General features: G+C 33.9%; 3 protein-coding genes across 3 annotated transcripts in view; all 3 read right to left on the minus strand.

Annotated features, from left to right (window-relative positions):
* Window positions 1–2,936: 2,936 nt before the first annotated feature.
* On the minus strand, window positions 2,937–10,960 carry LOC128248338 (zinc finger protein 239-like). The gene is made up of 2 exons (XM_052969346.1): window positions 9,395–10,960; window positions 2,937–5,358 (listed from the first exon to the last, which is right to left on the minus strand). Exon 2 carries the CDS (start codon window positions 4,915–4,917, stop codon window positions 3,814–3,816), a length of 1,104 nt encoding a protein of 367 aa, XP_052825306.1. The 5' UTR covers window positions 4,918–5,358; window positions 9,395–10,960; the 3' UTR covers window positions 2,937–3,813.
* A 1,761-nt stretch (window positions 10,961–12,721) lies between these two features.
* Window positions 12,722–17,607, minus strand: LOC128248339 (zinc finger protein 135-like). Its single transcript, XM_052969347.1, has 2 exons — window positions 17,388–17,607; window positions 12,722–14,975 (listed from the first exon to the last, which is right to left on the minus strand). The coding sequence occupies exon 2, from the start codon at window positions 14,751–14,753 to the stop codon at window positions 13,542–13,544; it is 1,212 nt and encodes a 403-aa protein (XP_052825307.1). The 5' UTR covers window positions 14,754–14,975; window positions 17,388–17,607; the 3' UTR covers window positions 12,722–13,541.
* Window positions 17,608–21,405: 3,798 nt separating this feature from the next.
* The window catches only part of LOC106881322 (zinc finger protein 239), a 4,047-nt gene continuing 1,549 nt past the window's right edge, over window positions 21,406–23,903 (minus strand). The window contains exon 2 of the mRNA XM_014931667.2: window positions 21,406–23,098. Coding sequence (XP_014787153.2) covers window positions 21,614–22,342 — 729 coding nt within the window. The 5' untranslated portion in view covers window positions 22,343–23,098 and the 3' untranslated portion in view covers window positions 21,406–21,613. The remainder of the gene's footprint in view (window positions 23,099–23,903) is intronic.

Consider the following 23,903-nt stretch of genomic DNA (forward strand, 5'->3'; position numbering starts at 1 on the left):
CGGTGACCTCCTAATATGTCACAAAACTCTTTTGGGGGTCCGGAAAACGAGGTGGGGTGGAATCCTCGGAAAGTTCACCACCATTTTCAAATATTTTTTGCTATTTCTTTCTTTACCCATAATTTTAGATAACATTTTGCAGAAATACGTTTTCGAGAGAGTGTGGATTACATTAGATTGAAAATTCAAAGAAGTTTGAAATGAATAAGTGAAGATGTAGAGGTTAGAGAAGTTAGTGGTAACGAAGTGTGGAGAGGTAGACAGTAAATTCATCTTTAAAAAAACACGTTAGAGTTTTTGTATATATGAGTGAAATGGAGTAAAATATTAACAAAATATCTTTTTCCTACCTCTTAAAATCACTAGATAAAATATATATAATAATCCCGAATAGATTTTCCTGGCTTGCCACTCCTCAGTCAAACCGTTCAACCCATGCCAGAATGGAAAGCAGACGTTAAACGATGATGGTGATGATGATCATATATATAATTATGATAGATTGTTACCCATTCAATGTTTAGGTAAATAAACTTCGTCACCCACTCATTCACTCTCTCTCTCTCCACACAAAAATGAAACACATTTCGGCGCCAAAAATAGATTTTCTTTTTGCAATTTTTGGCGCCGAAATTTGTTTTGTTTTTGTGTGGGGAGAAAGAGAGAGAGTGAGAGAGAAAGAGATAGTCAGTGGGTGACGAAGGGTTTTGTAGCAAATTTGGTCACCGGAATTCAGTCAATGAAAAACAAAAAATTCCAATGATTCCGGGATATGGGGGAAGATTGAATAGAATAAGTGAAAATGCTGAAGGTAGAGAAAGTGGTGGTAACGAAGTCTGGGCAGGAGAGATAAAGAATGATACAAAATTCTCCTGAAAAAACGTTAGTACTTGTGTGTGTGTGTGTGTGTGTGAAACAAGTAAAAGTATAATATTCAAACAAAATATCTTTTTCATACCTCTTAAAATCACTGGATATATTAATCCTAGATTGCAGAGGTTTCAGAAGAAAAAAGAAATCATTTTCCCTTCTCAATTTTTGGCACCGAAACTAAAATCATAACTAATGTGTTTCATTTTTGTGTGCGTGGGAGAGAGAGAAAGAGTGAGTGAAGGTGCACATCATGTATTTTTTTGCATGTATGTGTAAGTGACACTCTCGTTCTCTCTCTCTCTCACTCACACACATTATCTTTTATGTAATACACTTTGTTTACCTAAATTTCAGTGGTACAGCAATATATTATATTATATATATATCATCATCATCATCATCGTTTAATGTCCGTCTTCCATGCTAGCATGGGTTGGACGGTTTGACTGAGGACTGGCAAGCCAGGAGGCTGCCCAGGCTCCAATCTGTTCTGGCTAGGTTTCTACAGCTGGATGCCCTTCCTAATGCCAACCACTCCAAGAGTGTAGTAGGTGCTTTTTATATACCACTGGCATGGGAGCCAGTCAAGTGGTACTGGCATCAACCACACTCGAAAAGTTGAAACCTAAACTATGTAGGTTAATTCTGTTCCAATGGATTGCATTAGCTGGGTCATCACATCATATATGTGGACACAGTTTATACAGAACTTTGTGGATGCGTACATTTTATACAAACTCACATGAATGGATACACACACAGATTACTAATCTGTAAATCTTATCTGTAATATCATTCTGCTCGGGTTGATGTATGTTTTGCTTAACTATGAAATAAAATCAAAGACATAATCTAATATGCACACAAAAATTTATATTTCTATTAAACTATGGAACAAAATCAATGAGGTGGCCGACTGTTATAAACAGCATTTAAATTATTTGCAAATTATTTCAATGTGAAATAAATACATACATAAATATATATGTATGTGTCAAGTGTGCATGCATGTGTATGTGTAAAGTTTTTTTAAGAATTCACTGTAGGACAGCTGCTATACTTCATTCAAGGGGAGTGTATGTTCAAGTCCAGTCTTATGCCCTTATTTGATATGAAAGGCAAGATGTGCAATATATCAAAATTTTATTAAAGCATTATCAACATAGTCATACAATAGTAGAATTAACATCTTTGATTTCATTGCATAGTTACATAGTTAAGATTATTTAAAGTGTTTGCTTATTATTCCTTGAACATATTTTTAATAATTTTAGTCACAATGGAAAGACAAAGAGAAGTGAACTAATATTTTCTAACAGACAATTATATATAACACTTCCTAGTGTATATTTACTTCAGGATGTAAAAATAGAAATAAGAAATCACAAGAAAGATAAATTGAGATGCGTATAACAAATATAATTTTCAAAGATGATTTATACTTTTTAGAAAATAACTTTGAAACTTTACTCTACTTCAAGAAACAAACATCACAGCAAAGAATGCAGTTTCAAAAGAAATTATATACTTCATAGGTCTCTGTAAACTTCAGTCTTTCAGTTTTCAAACATAACTGTGGGACTTCCATGGATGTTGCTAGTTTGCTTGAACCTGCATGCTTGTGCAGTTACTAATTGTTGATACCGCAGTCATCACCACAAGCTAATAAGGCCACTGATCCTTAGATCACCTCCAACCTGACCTAAACAGTGAATTAAATTATCAACATATAGGGACATCATATATTGTAACCATATCTGAAGTCTGTTATTGATAATAATAAACCTTGATGAATGCCTACATATACACTATATTCTGTATCTTTCAAATATCAACATTTCAGTTAGTCATGGCTCTCCTCATAATTTATATTTTTTGCTATCATATTCTTCAATATTTTGAATGAAAGGGAGGTCATTCTAATTAAAGTTGGACTTTTAGAGTAACTCATTCTTCCAACTACACAAAATTACTTTTGCAGAACAGATGAAATAGCTTTCATAGATTATTACAGTTTTAATCTTAACTCTTTTGACACCAACCTACCTGAGACTGCTCCTGGTTCCATGACTCAAACTTCATGTTTTAAAGTGATCTAAATTAAAACTTTCCATCAAAATTTCATATCAATTTGTTTCAAACACCAGCTTAATAATGACAAAGTTATTTTACTAATTTTTTTTTTATTTTCAAAATCAACTGAAACAAAGGCAATGTATTTCAACAGAAATATATGATAACAAAAGTTTTAAATCACAAAAATAATTCACACAAAATACAACTGTCAACTGTTCGCAGCATCAATAAACATAGTGACAAATGTCTGTGTAACCAAATTAAGTTTGATGTTAATCCAAAGTAAATAGTGAACAATTTTACACATTTATATAAAATTTAATTATAAAATATTTGAACACCTCATTTTTGACTGACATTAAACCAGATACATTGACAAACATAAATCTACATTCAGTTCCATTATCACATCAATTTTATTTAACATTTTCCAGGATATCCTGGAAAAAACAAAAAAAAATAAAATAAAATATCCAATTTGAGAGAACCTGACACCAGAAATTTCTCAAACATGAGATTTTTCAAGTTTGACAGACATAAAAACAACACAATAAGGAAACATAAATCAATGAAATTAATTTTAATATATTGTGTGTGAATATTTTATTGAAACTTTTCTCAACCAAATAAACATTTTGGTTGGTATCTGATAAAACAGTGTTATAGAAAGTTAACAATAGTAAATATTACAACACTGAGACATAATTTTCTTTAAAATGTTACAAAATATTCTCAAATACTTCAAGTAATAGAACATTATATAAACTTTACTTTCAGCTAATTTTCATGATGTTCCATGACATTTGATTTATAAGTAAAGCTACCATATTTAATGGATATTTTGTCTTGATTTCATGATGTTTCTTATTTGCGTACATGAACAGGTTTGTGACGGGTTAAACTTTGATTATCAGCATATGCCTTACCACAAATATCACAGCTGAATGGTCTTTCACCTGTGTGACCACGTACATGAAGTTTTAAATGACCTCTCTGAGAAAATGTTTTACTACAGATATGACAGTGGTATGGATTTTCACCAGTGTGAATACGAACATGTTGAGTTAAATGACCATTCTGAGAGAATGTTTTCCCACATATATCACAGTGGTATGGTTTCTCACCAGTGTGCATGCGTATATGTCTAGTTAATCCAGTACTCTCAGAGAATGTTTTCCTACAGACATCACAGTGGTATGGTTTCTCTCCTGTGTGAACCTGTTTGTGACGAGTCAATTTATTATATTCCGAGAATGTTTTCTCACATATATCACAGTGGTATGGCTTCTCACCAGTATGAGTACGTTTGTGAACAGTCATATTGCCTCTCTGAGAGAATGTTTTCCCACAGACATCACAGCTATATGGTTTTTCCCTTGTGTGAATGTATTTGTGTCTTTTCAGATAAGACCTTCGTGAAAATGTTTTAGCACAAATACCACATTGATATGGTTTCTCTCCTGTGTGAGTTCGTTTGTGAAGAATTAATTTATCACTTTGAGAGAATCTTTTGCCACAGATATCACAATGATATGGTTTTTCACCTGAGTGAGTATACTTATGTGTAGTCAAATGACCTTGCTGAGAGAATGCTCTCCCACAAATATCACAGTGGTATGGTTTTTCACCTGTATGAATACGCTTATGCTTGGTCAAATTACTGCTGTCAAAGAAAGTTTTGTCACAGATTATGCATTGGTAAATTTTCTTATCTTTCTGAACATTTTTATGCAAAGACAAAGAGCTGGTTTTAGCAATTGTTTTACTATAAATTTTTAAATATTTAAGCTTTGAGCTTGTATGAAGTAATTTTTGCTTAAATAAGGTATCAGATTGTGCGAATGTTTTCATATCATTGTCAAAGTAATATGATACCTTCTCTGTATCTTCATATGTCTGATAAGATATGTCACTGGATTCAGGCTCTGTTTGATCACAAGCCTGACTCTCACCCAGTTTATTCTCCATAATTACTACACAAATATTCTAAAATATTCTGTTATCAAATACCTCCATGGAGAATATTAATAAATTGCATGAATCCTCTTAATAAATACTGAAGTTGCAATGTATTTTCTTTTGAACTAAAAAGTGATATCTGATAAAGACTGATGATGTCTCAGTCATAAAGAAACAGTTTCATGATATTTTATTTGGACAGTTTTTGTTTTTTCCTAGAGTCCATTCTTGGAATTAAAAGGCACCAGTAAACTGACTTCAGTTCTTAAGAGACACCTAGATAAACCAAGAGAAACTTCATTTTTTGAAATTATTTTTTTATTATAATTTGTTTATAAACTTCATTGCTGCTTTAGGTTACAGAGAATAGTTACTTGTATTTTTGATCATGTCAGTCTTCAGTGTTCAAAATCTGACAAATTTCGTGAATTGGCAATGTTGCCACAAACCCTGAAATAAATAATATAAGGTGAAAAGGACAATGGAAAGTTGACACAAAGGTTATTTTGAAGGTAAATCTTGACTAGAGATACTGAAATGATATGTACAGAAGAAAGGCACAATAGTATGAATATGTGTAAATGGAAGATGTGATATTTGGAAAGGAGATAATAAATATGCTAGTGTAGAAAGAAGAGTAGGTTGTTTTTTCATAGATGTATTTACAAATAGATAATTTATGAACATAGATCTGGATGAAAAGTAATAATTCAGTTAGTTCTATCACATTTGATGCAAGAAACACTAAAAAAAAACTATAACTAGAAATGATTATTAAATGAGAATAAAACAATATTAATCAATGACTAATATAATTTTATTAATTATGGCATGTATAGGCAACAACTCCTGGTATATTTTGATCTTATTATGGCCTCATTAGCAAAGCATACTGGAGTAAAAATGGAAAAATCTAAGTATATGAACAAATTTATACATTGGGTTGTGTAGGAAAATAGAGACACATCTGTTTCAGTCTTCTTTTGTAATTTACATTACTGATATAGCCATATTAGTCTGAAACAATATCTTAGCACAAATATCTCAGAGATATTTTTTCAGCCAAAGTGTAATTATAATATCTTAATAAGACATATAAATTTATGTTAACAAACCAATTCTCATTACTATTGTAAATTCAGAAGATACCAACAACCGGCTGTGAAACACTGTTAATAAATAACAAAAGGAATCAAAGCAATTCATTTTCCAGGTGGGTTGATATTATTGCAGGCAATTTGGATGTTTGCATGGAATATGGTCTATTAAAAGGGTGACAGTTCAATAGTAATAGTTTGGCTGTTCAGTTGGATACAACTTTTGAAAATAAAGTATCATGTGACAATGACTATATTTAGATAAACACTGCACAACACAATATTTCATCCTCATCCTCATCACCACCACCACCATCAATTGCATCTATTTTCCATGATGGCATAGAACAGACAGGCTATCATGGTTTGAGTCAATTCTTCTTTCGAGTCACTGCTCTTCTAGATGGGGTTAGAGGATCATGTCTTACTCATACTTTTCTCCTGTCCTAACAGAACCAACTTATAAAGTGCACTGGGTGAGTTTTATCATGACACCGAGAGGTTGTCATGTCTTTGAGGCAACTAAAGAGTGGTCTCAATTATGACATGTCTGGTTTTTGAACTGAATATATCGAATTTCTTCTGGTCTCTTGGGTATTGTGCACTTAAAGATATGGAGAGGTGGTCAGAGAAATGTTACTGGAGACTAGAGATTGGTAAGACCATCGCTACACATTAAACAAGCAAAGTGATCACCTAAGGCATTAAAATCTGGAGATGCCAGAAAAAGAAAATAAAAATGTTACAAATATTATCTTTTATCTTTGGTATTTGTATCCATATCTGTTGACAAAGAATTGCTGTGGTTGTTTGAACAGTGTTTTAGTAGAAAACTTAATCATTACTAGTTAAACTACTGATGCAGTATTGTTCACTATATATGCAGTTGTACCTGGCTGTATTCAATAAACAGTCATAACTAGAAGAGTGCAGTCATTGTAGAGCTAGCCTAATACTCTAGGACCACTCAGGACATTGGAATGCATATTATATATTCCGATGATGATGATGATTATCAGAATAATGCTTGGGAAACATGAAGGAACAGGTGATATGTTGTGTGCAACAATGAAATTGTACATTACATTGATAAAGTATAAGTGAATGTATGCTAAAAGATATAAAACTTAATAGATTTTCATTGAATTATTCTCTATTAATAGATGCAGGCATGGCTGTGTGGTAAGAAGTTTGCTTCCCAATCACATGGTTCTAGTCCAGTCCCATAGCATAGCACCTGGCTGACAAAAGCTTTATGAGTGGATTTGGTATACAGAAATTAGTTATAAAGATTCATTAGAAACTAAGCTCATTGATATGTAGGATGCCAGAAATGACTAGGCACAATAACATAGTGCTTACAGTGAAGTAAACAACAACAAAGACATCAAATGTTGGTAGGATACTGTAGCTCTGCATGTACCAAATCCAATTTAAACTATTGATCCGACTCAGCGGTTGGTCCTTACTGTGGTCTAGGTATAAAAAATAAACACAAATGGTATTTAAAATTTACAACAGCTGATTTGGTTGAATTTTATTAATAGGATCATGTCTTACATAAAACTCACAATCATCAGGTAAAATTTTAAACAGGTGAGATTTCTTACATTGATCTGGACAAATCCAACATTACTAGGATCAGTAACTCATTCAAACTTAACATTTGAATATATAGAATAATTAGGTGTGGGTAAATAAGAAACAAAGGGATCAAACAACCATACTATTTAAATTCACCTATCTGAATTACTCATGTTGAAATAGTTTAAGAATCCAGAAACATATTGTAGCCATAAGTCGTAATTAAATGGTCATCAAAACTAAGCAGGCATTTTCTCAGTTAAAAGAGATAATTTACATGGTTCCTAGCAGACAGAAAACATAAAACTGTCATCAACTTTTGCCCTAATCTCTCCAATTTACGCACAATAGATACACAGACACACGTATATATATAATTAATCCAATAGGATAAAATCTTTTATAAGAATTTTATCAAGTAGTTAGCGTGAAAAAACTCATAAGGGAAAAAATCCATCATTTATTCCACTAGAATATATTTATTTATATTTATATAAGGGCATTACTATATTATGGTAGTTTTAGCGTGAGGCATTCTTCTATAGTAATGCCCTTTTATATATATATATATACATATGCATAGAGATATACTCCAAAGTATGGGTGTTTGATCTCTTTGTTTCTTATTGGCCTGTTTTAAGCCATAACCTCTAATTATCCTTTATATTCAAAAGTTAACCCTCTCAGACCTGGGCACCAGTGTTAAACTTTACCTTCCACCTGGGCCCCTGAGTACAGAAATTAATAGTTCCATACATAGCTCAAGAGTAATGATTGGAGGCTAACTAAAGGATAGAATTGGCTGCATCTTATTTCTCTGCGTGTGTTGTCCATTACTGAGAATATGGCAGAGATAACATTTAACCTATTCCTGCAATAGCAGGAATACGGCGTGACAGGGTTAAGTTTCAATGAACCACTGATCCAACAGACGTTAGATTTGTTCAGATCGATGTAAGAAATCTCACCTGTTAACAATTTTACTTGATGATTGTCTATTATGTGTTATGATGTAATCTTCAATGAATGCATTAATAAAATTCTACTGAAACAGCTGTCGTATATTTTGAATATCATTTTTGTTTACTTTATATGTACGTATATATCTATGTATCTGTGTTTGTCCCCAACAACCATTGTTGGTGTGTTTACGTCCTGGTAATTAACGGGTGGGGAAAAGATTCCGATAAAATAAATACCAAGCTTAAAAAAGAAAACAAGTACAGATGTCGATTCGTTCGACTAAAAATTCTTCCAGGCGGTTTCCTGCACGGCCGCAGTCTAATAACTGAAACAGGTAAAAGAATATGTTACGAAATGCACATGTGATCAGAGATTAAAGAGAAAAGGAACTACAAATAACGACAAAAAATAAATGTCTTTAATTACATTTTACTGCCATATATTAAAGTGAATTTAATAAGCACACTGAACAAAAAGTAAACGTATGTATTCATACTGATCGTCAGAAGAGAAACTACTCAGATATCCAAAATATATGAACACTGACTACAAACTGATGTGATTGCAACAAAAATCAGGAGAGAGAGAGAGAGAGAGAAAAACCAATGGAAAATATGTTACAATTAATAACAAATACTTTAATGTTACCGTACTGGTAAATGGCTTCTAAAAGTGAGCATCACTGATGTTTCACTTGTAAATAGAGATTACACCTGAATGTAAACAACACCTCATCATCGTGAGGTGTTTATATATTGTGGTTTGTTAAAACAAAGGATTCTGCACTAGAAATACTAAAATATCATATTCAATAATTGGCGACTAACAATACATCAACTTACTGTTTTCTTTCCAACTATATCGGTCTGGTGATACATTTTCAGTCACTATTTCTACCTCTGACAAAACAAACTTGACGGATAGCAAAACAAACTGATATTCTTTTAAACAAAACTAAATGACATTAATTCATGAGCCGTACTTTCGTAAAATCGTTTTTTAAAAATTATTTTCCACAATAATAATCAGTATATTGATGCAGGAAACACTGTACATAAAATTCCCTTTCTATATAATCTAAATATAAAGACTGTTACATTTCGATCAGTGATAACATTTAATTTACTAAGAATGATAAACAATATAGTTAAGTTGTGCATATTAACTTAGTTATCTTAAAAATTCTGCAGGGTGAAGAAAAATCGATATCAGTTAATGAGTTAAATTATTTTCGTTTTACATGTAAGCACACAGGAAACTGACGATACGAATGAAGTTGTATAAGAAACATCTAACATTAAAAACTCTTTATATACTTATTGCCAATTTTGGTTTTATTCTCAAGGAATTTGCTGTTGAAAATATCATTCATCTGTTCCACTGACTCACATTCCGACCCCACATTTGATAAGTGACTTCTGTCTTCAACAGTTACAAAATGTCACTAAAGTTTTATTGTGAATTATAGAAAATTTGTTCAAATAGTTATTCTATTTTAAGCTAGAAGTGAACTAACAGAAGCTTACACAGTACACAGGTAGTGAGACATTTTAGGGAGCAGAGGAGATGGATATATGCTTATTAGAATAGAAGCTGATATGCCTGCAACAGATGAACGCATTGAATTGTGCTTGTTTAAGAGTTCTCACCCTTCCTCATTTTGAGAGTAATTTTCATTAATGTTGATGACTTTCATTTTCATTAGGATTTGTAGCGGCACAAGCAGTCAGCGCCATATTGGGTGAGATCTTGCGGCAGCCATTGCCATCTCCAAGACTGGAGCAAGACCTCACCTGCATCCATTTGCCATGGGCGAGCTCACAATGAGGCTCGCAATGGCAAACTATATAAAGGGAAGAAACCACGAGGTTCGATCTCTTTTCCCACTGCGGCCCGCTTGCAGAGCACACTTCACTGGCTGGGCCTCTAGGCTAATCTGCTTGTCGCATCTCCTGAGGCAATGGGCCCATGTAACGGAGAACGATGAATTCACACCGCATAAGATGGCTGCAAAGAGTAACATACCACACCTTTGTATATATTGTAAATAAAACTAATGGAAAATCAAACCTCCTCATACTCTACTTTTTATTGTATTGTTTTATTTTACCCTCCTCCTTTACCTTCCTACTAATGGTGTTACCCTGTTATCTTACTCTATTCTAGCAATGTTACTTGAGATACACCGATGATGTCAGTTGTCCATGCTGACATGGGTTGGACAGTTTGACCAGGACTGGTAAGTTGGAAGGCTAGACTCCAGTCTGATTTGGCATGGTTTTCTACGGCTGGATGCCCTCCTAACGCCAACCACTCCAAGAGTGTAATGGGTGCTTTTACATGCCACTGGCACGGGTGCCATTTGCATGACATTTGCGGTATCTGCCGCGACTGCAATTTGGTCGGCTTGATGGGTCTTCTTCTCAAGCACAACATAATGCCAAAGGTCTCAGTCATTGGCTCTGTAAGGCCCAAAATATCTATACATATTCATATATATATATATATGTTATATCATATATACATATATATCATATATATATTTGTACTTTCTTTTCCTACTGCCTCTTTTACCTTTCTGGCAGTTAATGATGACAATGATGCAACCTCTGTCATTTTCGAAGATAACTTCAACAACCTCATAATCTATGAAGTACTTTCACATCAACCACAACTCATGGTCTGAACATTTCAGCATTCCTTGATGAAACTGTAAACCTTCTCTCTTTTTGTCACTTGTTTTACTAACCACCTCTACATCTGAACACACATGTGAATCCATTACAAATACATTTTTCCAGCCCATTTGCACAACAAAATTATCATAAATATGGCCATTACATTTTGGACACATCTGGCCCTCCGTGGTATTGTGGTTGACATAAGTATAGTTTTACAGTATATCCTTTGTCATTCTCTACTTAAACAGTAATTACAAATTTCTTTCTATTGGCAAGGCATATTCCAATACACTTCATATCTACAATTTAACTTAGTTTCTTTGTATCATTCAGTGTTACCCACTTTTTCCATCACTGGTCACCCCTCTGACCTACCCATCTCTTCTCATCTTTACACTCTTACAGCTTCTACCCACTCACAATTCATGGTCTCCTATGTCAATCCACTTCTGTTCACCTTGTATCTTGATGGTCAACTCTAACTTCATTTTATCTCTTTCCAGCTCTACTCTGGCCACTCCCATCCTCTCTTCTATAATGTGAGTAGCTGTGTAACTTTTCAACAGCAAGAAACCTGTTCTGTTCTGGTCCCTTCATCCTATAGCATGAAGCTGCCTCCCTCTCTACTGAAGTCCTGCCAGCTCAGCCAAAGGAATGGAGAATGCAGGGTAACCACACTAGTGCTAGTGCCATGAAAATAGTACTAAGTACATGCTGTAAGTGGTTGACATTAGGAAGGGAATCCAGCCATAGGAACCATACCAAAACATATACTGGAGCACGATGCAGCTTTTGGACCCATCAGATCCTGTCAAACTGTCCAATTTATACCAGCATAGAACACAGACTTTTAATTTTGATGATGATAATGATGTTGATTACCAAAACTGTCACCTCATCTACTTAGCTATTTCACCATTGTCTATGCTTCGCTGGTGTGGGAATTTACCTTACATAACCTGCCAACCTACTGCACATATAAAAAAAGGTAATATATCTATACAGTTTGGTATGAACAGAAAAAAGAGGGAAGAATTCTATGTACATCTCTTTCTTGTTGGAATATTGATCAGTAACTGTGCACTCACTCTGTATTCAAACTGTTAAATATGCAAACTAATTGAGCCTGTTTGCCTTTACCTCTAAAATTAATAGGCTTATAAGCAGTGTGTTTGAATTAGAGGGAGTGCTCAGTTGCTTACAAATGCAGTGTATAGATATATTGTTTGTATTCATCATAACACATAGTGATAGCTATTAAATCTATAGATATGTTCTATTGCACATAATAGCAAGATCTTCACTGTTTTTCTCCACTTGGTATAATCCGCCATTTTTGCTTTTGGCGCTCTCTTCTAGCAATGATATAAAATTTCAGCAGTGATCTGGGAACTATTTTAAATACATTGCCCTCTATATTTTGTGCAATACTCCAAAATACATTTTATTGTTTGGTATTTTTTACTTGTTTCCGTCACAAGACTGAGGCTATGCTCAGACATACTCTTGAGGAATTTACTCAATTAAATCAACCACAGTACATATTTTAAAGTCTCATACATATTCTATCAATCTCTTTTTGCCAAATTGGTACATTATAGGGGCATAAACAAAACAACACAGTTTGTTAAATAGCGAGAGACAAACACTACATGCACAAACCCACAACAGATTTTAGCAGCACAGTTTCTACCTACAAAATATACTTCGAATGCATTTAGTCAACCAGTGCTTTTTAATCACATAACCAAGTTAACAGAAAAATTTTATTTTACTTTACTTCCCATTTTGCATTGCAAATGCAGCCCATCCTCTGTGTGTGTGTGTGTGTGTGCATGCTTGCATTTATGTGTGTGCATGCTTGCATTTATGTGTGTGCATGCTTGCATTTATTTGTGTGCATGTATATGTGTATATATAATGATGACAAATGTCTGTGTAACCAGAGTAGATAAAGTGAATCATTTAAAAATATAACTACCATATATTTTTAATCATTAATAATTGTATAGAAAGGTTTATACATATAAATAAAGTTTTATTCTAAAACATTCATTTTCTTCATATTTACAATAATTTTCAACCTGATAAATGGGTAAAATGATAAGTGTAAATTTACATTCAGTTCTATTACCATGTTTTAGAACATTCTGGAAAAAATCTTTTAAAAAAAATGTGTAGTTTATGTTAATGAAAATATCATTTTTGTCCATTTTCATTGTATTATCTGTATCACAAAAATTCCCTTGTGACTTCATGACATAATAATTTGTGATAAGTCTGCAAAATAATTCTATTCTTTTATTGTTTATTGTCCATGTGCCTTTCCTTTATGATGAGTCAAGCTCCTACTCTCAGAGTAAGTTTTACCACAAATATCACAATGATACGGTTTTACACCTGTGTGAACAGGTTTGTGACGATTTAAATTCTGATTGTCAGCATATGATTTACCACAAATATCACAGCTGTATGGTCTTTCACCTGTGTGACCACGTACATGGAGTGTTAAATGACCTTTTTGAGAGAAGGATTTACCACAGATATCACAGTGAAATGGATTCTCACCAGTGTGAACACGCACATGTTGAATTAAATGACCGTGCTGAGAGAATGTTTTCCCACAGATATCACAGTGGTATGGTTTCTCACCAGTATGCATACGTATATGCTTAGTTAATCCACTGCTGGCAGAGAATGTTTTGCCACATATATCACAGGGGTATGGTTTCTCACCTGTGTGAATACGTACATGTTGAGTTAAATGACCATTCAGAGAGAATGTTTTGCCACAAATTTCACAATGATACGGGCTGTCACCTGTGTGCACACGTACATGCCTAGTTAATGTACTATTGTTTGAGAATGTTTTTCCACAGATATCACAGCAGTATGGGTTGTCACCTGTGTGCAGGCGTAGGTGTCTAGATAATATACTATTGTTTGAGAATGTTTTTCCACAGATATCACAATAAAATGGTTTATCTCCTGTGTGAACTTGTTTGTGATTAGTTAACTTATTACACACAGAGAAGGTTTCACCACAAATATCACAATGGTATGGTTTCTCACCAGTGTGTATACGTTTGTGAACAGTCAAATTACTTCTAACAGAGAATGTTTTCCCACATTCATCACAATGAAAAGGATTCTCACCTGTGTGAATACGTATATGTTGAGTTAAATGACCGTTCTGAGAGAATGTTTTACCACAGGTGTCACAGTGATATGGTTTCTCACCTGTGTGCATGCGTATGTGTTTAGTTAATCCACTTTTATCAGTGAATCTTTTTCCACAAATATCACAGTGGTATGGTTTCTCACCAGTGTGCATACGTATGTGTGTGGTTAATCTACTACTTTCAGAGAATGTTTTACCACAGATATCACAGTGATATGGGTTGTCACCAGTGTGCACACGTACATGTTTACTTAATGCGCTATTGCCAGAGAATGTTTTCCCACAGACATCACAGTGGAATGGTTTCTCACCCATATGAGTACCTTTGTAATTAGTCATAGTATCTCTTTTGGGGAATGTTTTTCCACAGACATCACAGGAGTATAATCTATAATCTTTTTATAAACTTGGTTTCAATTTCACAGGAACTTAACCAATGTTATAAAAACAGTTAATCAAATGATTAAAAAACAGTTCTTCTGCGTCTTCTGTCTTTAAAATCAGACAAATTTCTTGATATCTCTTGAATCAGCAATTCCCATCTCAATGTTAACACAGACTCTGAAGTAAAGAACAATGAAAAATAAAGAACAAGAAAATAATGTACAAAAAAAACAATGAAAAGTTAACGTAGAGGTTATTAAACTGAAGAGATTATCAAGAGAGGTTGATAGGCAGAATAATAAAAATAAGAAAATATCTACAGAGGGAAGATGCAGTACTCTAGCTTTGTAATGTAAATGGATGATATAATGTGTGGATGAAGACTTTAGAAACAAGATGGTAGGCTGATTGAACTAACAAATGGCAAAGGCATACATATATAAAGTAGTGGGTTGAAAAAGTTTGGTTAACCAATATTGTTCCTGAAGTTACACAAAATTCTCTCAAAAGGTTACTTAAAAGATCTAAAATCAGGCAAGAGAGATAATACCTACAAGATCAGCAAATCAAAATTTTTAGGAAATACAATGCATTAAAAATGTGAGTGGAGTTGGTCTTTGAAACCAACTGGTGAAAGTAACAAATGTTTGTCTTATTAATCCTCCTCAGTGAAGCATACTCAACTCAGCTGGCAACAAGACTTAGTGTGTGTGTGTGCATATAGCCATAGATATAACTGTGAGGTTAAGTTCACTTCACAACCATGTAGTTTCAGGTTCAGTCCCACTATACTTAGTGCAAGCATCATCTATTATAGCCCTGGGCTGATCAAAGCCTTTTCAGTGAATTTGGTAGAGGGAAAAACTGAAAAAAAGTCAGCTTTATATTTGTGCATGCATGCCTCTGTGTACATGTGTGTGCATCTATATGCAAGTGGGTGAGCATGCATGTGTGTGTGTGTCTCCTTGACATTGCATGCTAATTGTAAACAAATGTCACAATCACACAAGCAGTTTTGTCTGTTTTCAATTTTCCTTGAAAACACGTCTGGACTTCTGTCACCTCTCTGCCATCTGAGTCATATTACCTCAAAAATTGGTACCCATCTCAGAATACTGTGTACTTTTATCACTCATCCCTCTCATCACTATTGTTCATACCTCTCACTTTGTAAAAAGGCAAATGAGCAAGCAGAGATGTGGAGCTGTGAGATCCCTCTAGTCATGAAAAAGCACCCAGAATACGCTGTGAAGTGGTTAACGTTAAGAAGGGTAAGAAGTGTAAAAACCATGGCAAAGCAGACATTGCAGCCTGATACAATCTTCAGACCTGTTGGATCCTATCAAATCGTCCAACCTACGCCGGTGTGGAACGTGAACGTTAAATGATGATTATGTTGATGATGCATACATGGTCAGTGTGATGTGATATTTGATTTTCACCTTGAAATAACTTTATAAGGTTACTGAATAATACATATGTTGCAATACTTCATCGTTATCATTTTCACATTTTACTAGTAACAAGTTTGACAATGACTGAGGACGGCATTTCTAAACTGACTATCAGCGCCTGCTTCGATTTAGTTGGGAAAATACACTCAAAAAAACTAGGGAACCTCAAAAGTACAGTGCACCTCCATTAATTAAACTAGATAAATTCAAGTTCTACCATAGAAAGTACTAAACAAGACAGTAATGCCTGAACATTGCGTTTTTGATTTAGTGGAGTGGTAGTTAATTAAAAATGTTGGATAGAGAAAGTAAACGACAGCAAACACCATCATAATAGAGAGAGATGCCGGGAAAACGTATAATGTAAGTTCTGTTGTTTATGACAATAACAAAATATACTTAGTTAGGTGCTAAAAACAGATGAAGGAAACGTGGGTCAAGCGAGTCTTTTATTTACTATCTCATATTCGAGGAGTTTATGACAGAACCAGTTTAAAACAGGCATATTCAGTAATACACAAGAGGCGATTGCCAAAATGCACAAATTAAAAATACAATGACTTTTATGCAAAAAATAAAGGAGAGCAAATATGTTTTCAATCACTTTTCACAGACATTTTTACTAATAAGGTTAATATTTTTGATGTATAAAACACTTCTGCGCTTCAAGGTAGGTTGTTGTTTCATTAAAATGAATAAACACAAAATACAAGACAAACCTATATAATTATAAACAAACTGAATGTTCAAAATATATCGAGACTGACAGCGAGCTAATTCGATTGAAACGAAACTAAAATCTAAGAGAGCAAAACAAAGAGAATTTGTTATTATTGCAACAATCTATCACAGATAGTTAACAAATACTGGAATGTCACCATGCATAATGTTAGCTAAATAGTTTCTAAAACTGAATATTGCTAATGTTTACATTTAAACAGATTAAACCTGAACGTAAATCGCATCACACGATCAAAACATCATATTGTGGATTGTTACAAGAGACGTTTTCATTAGAAATAATTAGCTACTGAAAACACACCAACTTACTGTTTTTTAATCTTTTTCTCATTATTTGGTGTTATAATATTGAGAGATAATTTGATCTATGGATCTATAGACACAATATACTTACTATCTGTCCAATAAACCATCTTTACAGATTCACAGAACCCAAGTGATATACTTCCATGCAGACTTAATCAAATCTTCAGCCGTACTTTCGTAAAAACGGATCTCTCTCTCTTCTTCCTTTCTCTTAACCAGTACACCAATATTAAAATGTGTAGCTGAAATTTATTTCTCCAAGTGTCTATTGTGGTGTATGCGTGCGAGTAAAAGTAATTGGCTTACCTCGTTTTCCTTCTTTTGCACGAGTCTGTTCTGCGGTATCCGATCCTCGCGACCCGAAGAACACTAGAAATAGCAGCTGCTTCTCCCAACACCTAGACGATCGCTTGGCACGTTCTCAATCATCAAACAGATAGAGTACTTATGCTGTAATTGGGTGATCCTACTTATATCGAAGTTTTGCCCTGTAATTGTATATTTCATGATTTCAGAGTTGCACTTTTCTTTCTATTTTAAGAGGGGTCAAAATTTTCGTCACATTACTGCGACCTGTCACTCACAAAGTTCCACTGCAGATGTTTAAAAGCCCTTTTTTTCTCTCTCCCTTTCCCTTGTTATACTTACACAGATATAAATCTGTTGTACAGATGTTTGATCTTTTGGAACTAGTCACTTCTGGGTTCTAGTCTATACTGGCTTATCTATTGCAAATATCAGTTATGCACTATGGTGAAAACGTTATTAATCAAGGAATAGAGGTGCAGGTGTGGCTGTGTAGTTGAAACTTTTCTTCTCAAATACATGGTTTTGAATTTATCCTCATTGCATCACACTTTCGATAAGTGTCTTCTATTATAGCCCTGGGCCAACCAAAATTTTGTGAGTGAATTTAGTAGATGCAAACTGAAAGAAGCCAGATTATCTATCTATCTATTTGTCTGTATTTTTTGTTGCTTTGTCTTGACATCACATGATAGTTGTAAATGAGTGTCACTGTTATACAAGTAGTGTCATTCATTTCCAACATTCTGTGAAAACATGTTTGGTCATGGGAAAATATTACTTTACTTGGAAACAGGTAAAGGTTGGTGAGAAGAAGGGCATCAGGCTATACAAAAGCTGTCACACCCGCTGTACTCTCCTGATTTGGCACCAACGGATTTCCACCTCTTTCAAATGCTATGCGCGAAGTTTCGTTCAATACTGATGCAAAATTGAGAGCTTGGTTGGATCAATTTTTCGAGTTGACATCGGGTGATTTCTACCAACAAGGTATTGAAAATCTTGTTGAACGATGGGAAGAAGTTGTAAACAACAAGGGTGAATACATTCTTGATTAATTAGTTGTTATTTTTTATTAAACCTTTTAAAAAATTTAGATTTAAAAAAAAATGGTGGGAACTTAGTTGCCAACCCAATACAAAAACCAAACTATATCCTCTTTAACTACAGACTGTCTCTTGTACTAATTTACATGTAACTATCTATGATGTAATTACTTGACACTTGTATTTTCTTCTCCCAATCACATCTTTCTGGAAGTTAATGATGCTACATCAGTCCTGTACACCCTGATAAACTACATGATGGATAGTTTAACATCAACCCAACCTCATGGTTTGAATACTGTAACAATCGTCATGTTAATTGTTTATTGTGTGGTTAAGACATCTGCATCCCAACCACATGGTTTCAGGTTCAGTCCAAGTGAGTGGCACCTTTGGCAATTGTCTTCTACTATAGCCCCAAGCTCACCAAAGCCTTGTATAAGTGGGTTTGGTAGAAAGAAACTGAAAAGAAACTTGTATGTATATATGTGAGTGTGTCTCCTAGCCTTGACATTGCATATTAATTGTAAATGACCATCACCATCATACAAGCAGTGTCCCTCACTTACAATCTTCCATGAAAATATGTCTGGTCAAAAGGAAATCTTATCTTACTTGGAAACCAGTGAGGACTAGCAACAGAAAGAACATCTAGCCATACAAAATCTGCCTTAACAAATTCCATCTGACTTATGCAGGCATGGAAAAATGAATGTTAAAACAGTGATGATGATGATGATGATGATGAATCCTGAAAATGATTCAGAAATCAGCATTTTGTTATCAATGAATCTGGTATTTGCCATTTATTCTAATGCCTCCATTTTTTAAGAGCTTTCACATCATTGTATCTTGTAAACATGCTGTAAATATCCGAAGTTAGACGTCACTGGCATTAACAGCCATATCCAGTGGAAGAATCTCACTTGTCCACATTCTTATGCTATGAACTGTTGTATTTTATGACTGATTGTAGTTTCCCAATTTTTGAATTGAGTTGCAAAAATCAAAATGACGATGCACATATTCATTCTTAATACACTCCAGTAGATTCTAACATGAACATACTAATTGCTATTGTATTTTGTCTACTGAGAACAACTTCTTTCAGACAATGTGTGTTCACTAGTTATTTCATCGTTTCATTCCTCAATAATACTTTTGTGTATTTCGAAGAAGAAGGGTGATTTGTTGTAAACAGTTTACTTTATTTGAAACAAGATATTTTTCAGATTATTGCATTCAAAAACTATGAAAAGAGAAGCAGAGTTATGATTTGGAAAAAAAAGAGATGATAGATATCTCTCAATCAATGGAAATAGAATTATCTATTTGGACCAGGGGTAATGTAGTCTAGGTTGCAATCCAAAGGATCAATAAACACCTGAAACGATTTTAAGCATTAAAGGTGTTGAATTATGAGCAAATTGAATCTAGAAAAGCATGATAATTTAAGGTTAAAGCTCACTAATTTCCAGCCAAATATCAATACAATAACTACTAGTATTCATCAAACATATTTCACAGTATACATCCCGTCTATGTCAATATAATATGACTGGATTTTTATTTTTCAATTTTGTTGAGTATTTTCATTAAATATTTATTAAAAATGGGTAATAGCACAAAAGGAAGGAAGGAATTATTGTTTTTAAATCAAATTTTTATTAATTATACTTACAAATTCACATGAAAGGAGTCAATAAGTTATCAACTATTCAATGGAGGGATCAATGAAATAAGTTTGCTGACCCCTAATTTAGATAGAGGATTATAACATAATAGAATACACGACAGTATTAAAATATAACATGCTACAATTCAGTGACTAGTTGTATAATGACAGTAGGTGTGATATCTACAAAGCAGGTCAACAGGTGACAGACTGGTGAACACAAATATAAGCACTCCAGTGGTACACTGAAATTAATGGAGTAGGACAATTTTAAAAGGTAGCTATATGACCAAACTGGAGCCAAAAGGTCAAAGATAGACAATTATGGGTTAGGGCTGAGAGGTGTTTGTTAAGTTAGATCAATAAGTACCTTAATAATGATCACACTGACATGCCATGTCGATTTGGACATACTTTTCTCCCCAATGACAATGTAGTTCACATGGACATACCCTTTAACACTTATAACATTTAAACACTTCAACTTCATCAATCATATTCTGATAGCAACAGTAATGTAACATGCATTCTTCTGTGTCACACTTTTACTTTCTATCCTTAAAAGGGTCACTTAGCTTTTCAAACTTCATCCTCCTATTCACCTATTGTATACTGCTTTGCTCCAAGTCCTGCTCTAACTGTACTATTAGTCACTTACTTCTAACATGTTACAATTTGACAATATCCAGTGCTCTGTGATGCTATAAGTCAAAATTGTATTTCTCAAATCCCATTGAGAGATATTTGTCAGCACGTTTAGATTTTCTTTCTCCATTTGTATCTCTTCTTTTTATATTATTTAACATTCTGCATGCAATAATCAGCAAGACAGAATGTTTCAATTAAAGTTAACAGTTTACAGCAAATCATCCTACTTCTAAATACACAAACTTATTCTTGCAGAAACAAATGATGAAATAGTTTTTGTAGATTATTAAAACTTTAATTAAAAGACAGAGAAATACATCAGTCACAAAATAGAACAATTCATAGCATTAAAATGATGACAAATGTCTGTGTAAGCAAACTAGATACTAAAGTTAATCCAAAATGAATCATTGAAAAATGTAATAACCATGTAGTGGAGAGATTCTTTTATTATAACACTATGCACTGCTTCTTATTTACAATTACCTTCCATGCTTCAGTTCTATCATCATGTAGAATGTGTGAGAAAAAAGAAAATCTCCAGTTTATATTTGTCCATTTTCCAAAAAATTCCTTTGTATTATCTGTCCCATAGAAATTCCCTTTTGTCTTCATGAGGTAACAGTTCATAAAACTTCTTCAGATTAATTCTTTTATTGCTTGCTGTCCATGTGCCTTTTTTTTATGATTAGTCAAACTCCTACTCTCAGAGTAAGTTTTACCACAAATATCACAATGATATGGTTTTACACCTGTGTGAACAGGTTTGTGACGATTTAAATTCTGATTGTCAGCATATGATTTACCACAAATATCACAAGTGTATGGTCTTTCACCTGTGTGACCACGTACATGGAGTGTTAAATGACCTTTCTGAGAGAAGGATTTACCACAGGTATCACAGTGAAATGGATTTTCACCTGTGTGAATACGTACATGTTGAATTAAATGACCATTCTGAGTGAATGTTTTATCACATATATCACAGTGATATGGTTTCTCACCAGTGTGTATGCGTACATGTTGAGTTAGATGAGTATTCACCGAGAAGGTTTTACCACAGATTTCACAGTGGTATGGATTGTCACCTGTGTGCATGCGTATGTGTCTAGATAAATTACTCTTGCCAGAGAATCTTTTTCCACAAATATCACAGTGGTATGGTTTCTCACCAGTGTGCATGCGGATGTGCTGAGTTAATCTATTACTGACACAGAATCTTTTACCACAGATATCACAGTGGTATGGGTTATCACCAGTGTGTATGCGTATGTGTCTAGTTAATGCACTACTGCCAGAGAATGTTTTCCCACAGATATCACAAGAGTATGGATTCTCACTACCCTGAGCACCTCTGTGATTAGTCATGTTACCTCTTCAAAAGAATGTTTTCCTACAAGTATTAAAATAGCATGGCTTTTCACTTGTGTAAATAGGATTGTGTCTATTTAATGGATATTCTAAAATATGCTTACCACAAATACCATTTTCATAGCCAAACATTAATTTATCAAATGCAGCAAATATTTTTCCACAGATATTGCATTGATATGGTTTCTCACATAAATGAATATATTTGTGTGTAGTCAAATGACTTTGCTGAGAGGACACTCTTCCACAAATATCAAAACAGTATAACTTTTCACCAGTATAGATACATTTATGCTTGGTCAAATTACTGATGTAGGATAAAGTTTTACAAGAGATTATGCCCTGATAAAATTTCTTATCTTTCTGGACATCATTATGCAAGAACAAAATTTGTTTTTGATAATTACTTAACTATTCATTTTAAAACATTTAAGCTTTTTAACTTGTATGAAAAACCAAAAAAACTTTCTTTAATAAAGGATTAAACTATATAAATGTTTTTTTACTGGTATACAAAAGACAAAATTTGTATCTGTGTAGCAACTAGATTCTGATTTAGCTCGATCATGTTACATATCTCTATCACAATGTGCTTATAATCTTAATTCAAACATTAATGCAACTTCCTCAAGATGTTATAGATGTGTTACTTGTAATCTATTCTTCATAATACCAGTTTTCTTTCTTCAAAATCTGGTAAAGTTCCTTAAATATACTGAATTCCACAATACCATCTCATTGTCACCACAAAACCTGAAATAAAAAATATAAGGTAAAAAGGACAATGTAAATGACAGTTATTAGAGAAATAGGGCTTGACTAGATTGAATGAGAGAATAAAAGGGGAAGAGCAGAAAAACAATATTAAGGATATCCATACATAACATCAGTTATGATGTGATGTATGGACAAGAACTTTTGAAAGGAAATAATGAGACACACAGATGTAGAAAGAAATCAAGAATTCTTTTTGTGGGAGTATACACATATAAATAACAAACAGTGTTGTCATCCACATAGAAGGTTGAAAAAAAAAGCAATGAAAATTTAACACAGTGCCCCTAGACTGGCTCCTGTGCAGGTGGCACGTAAAATACACCATTTTGAGCGTGGCCTTTGCCAGTACCGCCTGACTGGCCTTCGTGCCGGTGGTACGTAAAAGCACCCAGCTGTAGAAACTCTGCCAAATCAGATTGGAGCCTGGTGTAGCCATCTGGTTCACCAGTCCTCAGTCAAATCGTCCAACCCATGCTAGCATGGAAAGCGGACGTTAAACGATGATGATGATTTGAAGAGAGTGGGGACTAGACCAGAACAATAACAATGTTACAATAAAAAATACAGAAAATACTGTGAAGGTGAGACACAATAGTGTGTAAATGGATGATGCATAGATGAGGTAATAATGAAGTATACAGACGTAGAAAAACTGATAAAATTTTTATTTATTTATTTTGTGTGAGTGGACTATAATATAAATAGGTAACTCGGGGACACCATCAATTTACTAAAGAAAACATACCCATCAAAACTAGGCAACAACAATACAGCGATGTAC

This window comes from Octopus bimaculoides, chromosome 7, assembly GCF_001194135.2.
Source record: "Octopus bimaculoides isolate UCB-OBI-ISO-001 chromosome 7, ASM119413v2, whole genome shotgun sequence".
Classification (NCBI taxonomy): Eukaryota; Metazoa; Mollusca; class Cephalopoda; order Octopoda; family Octopodidae; genus Octopus; species Octopus bimaculoides.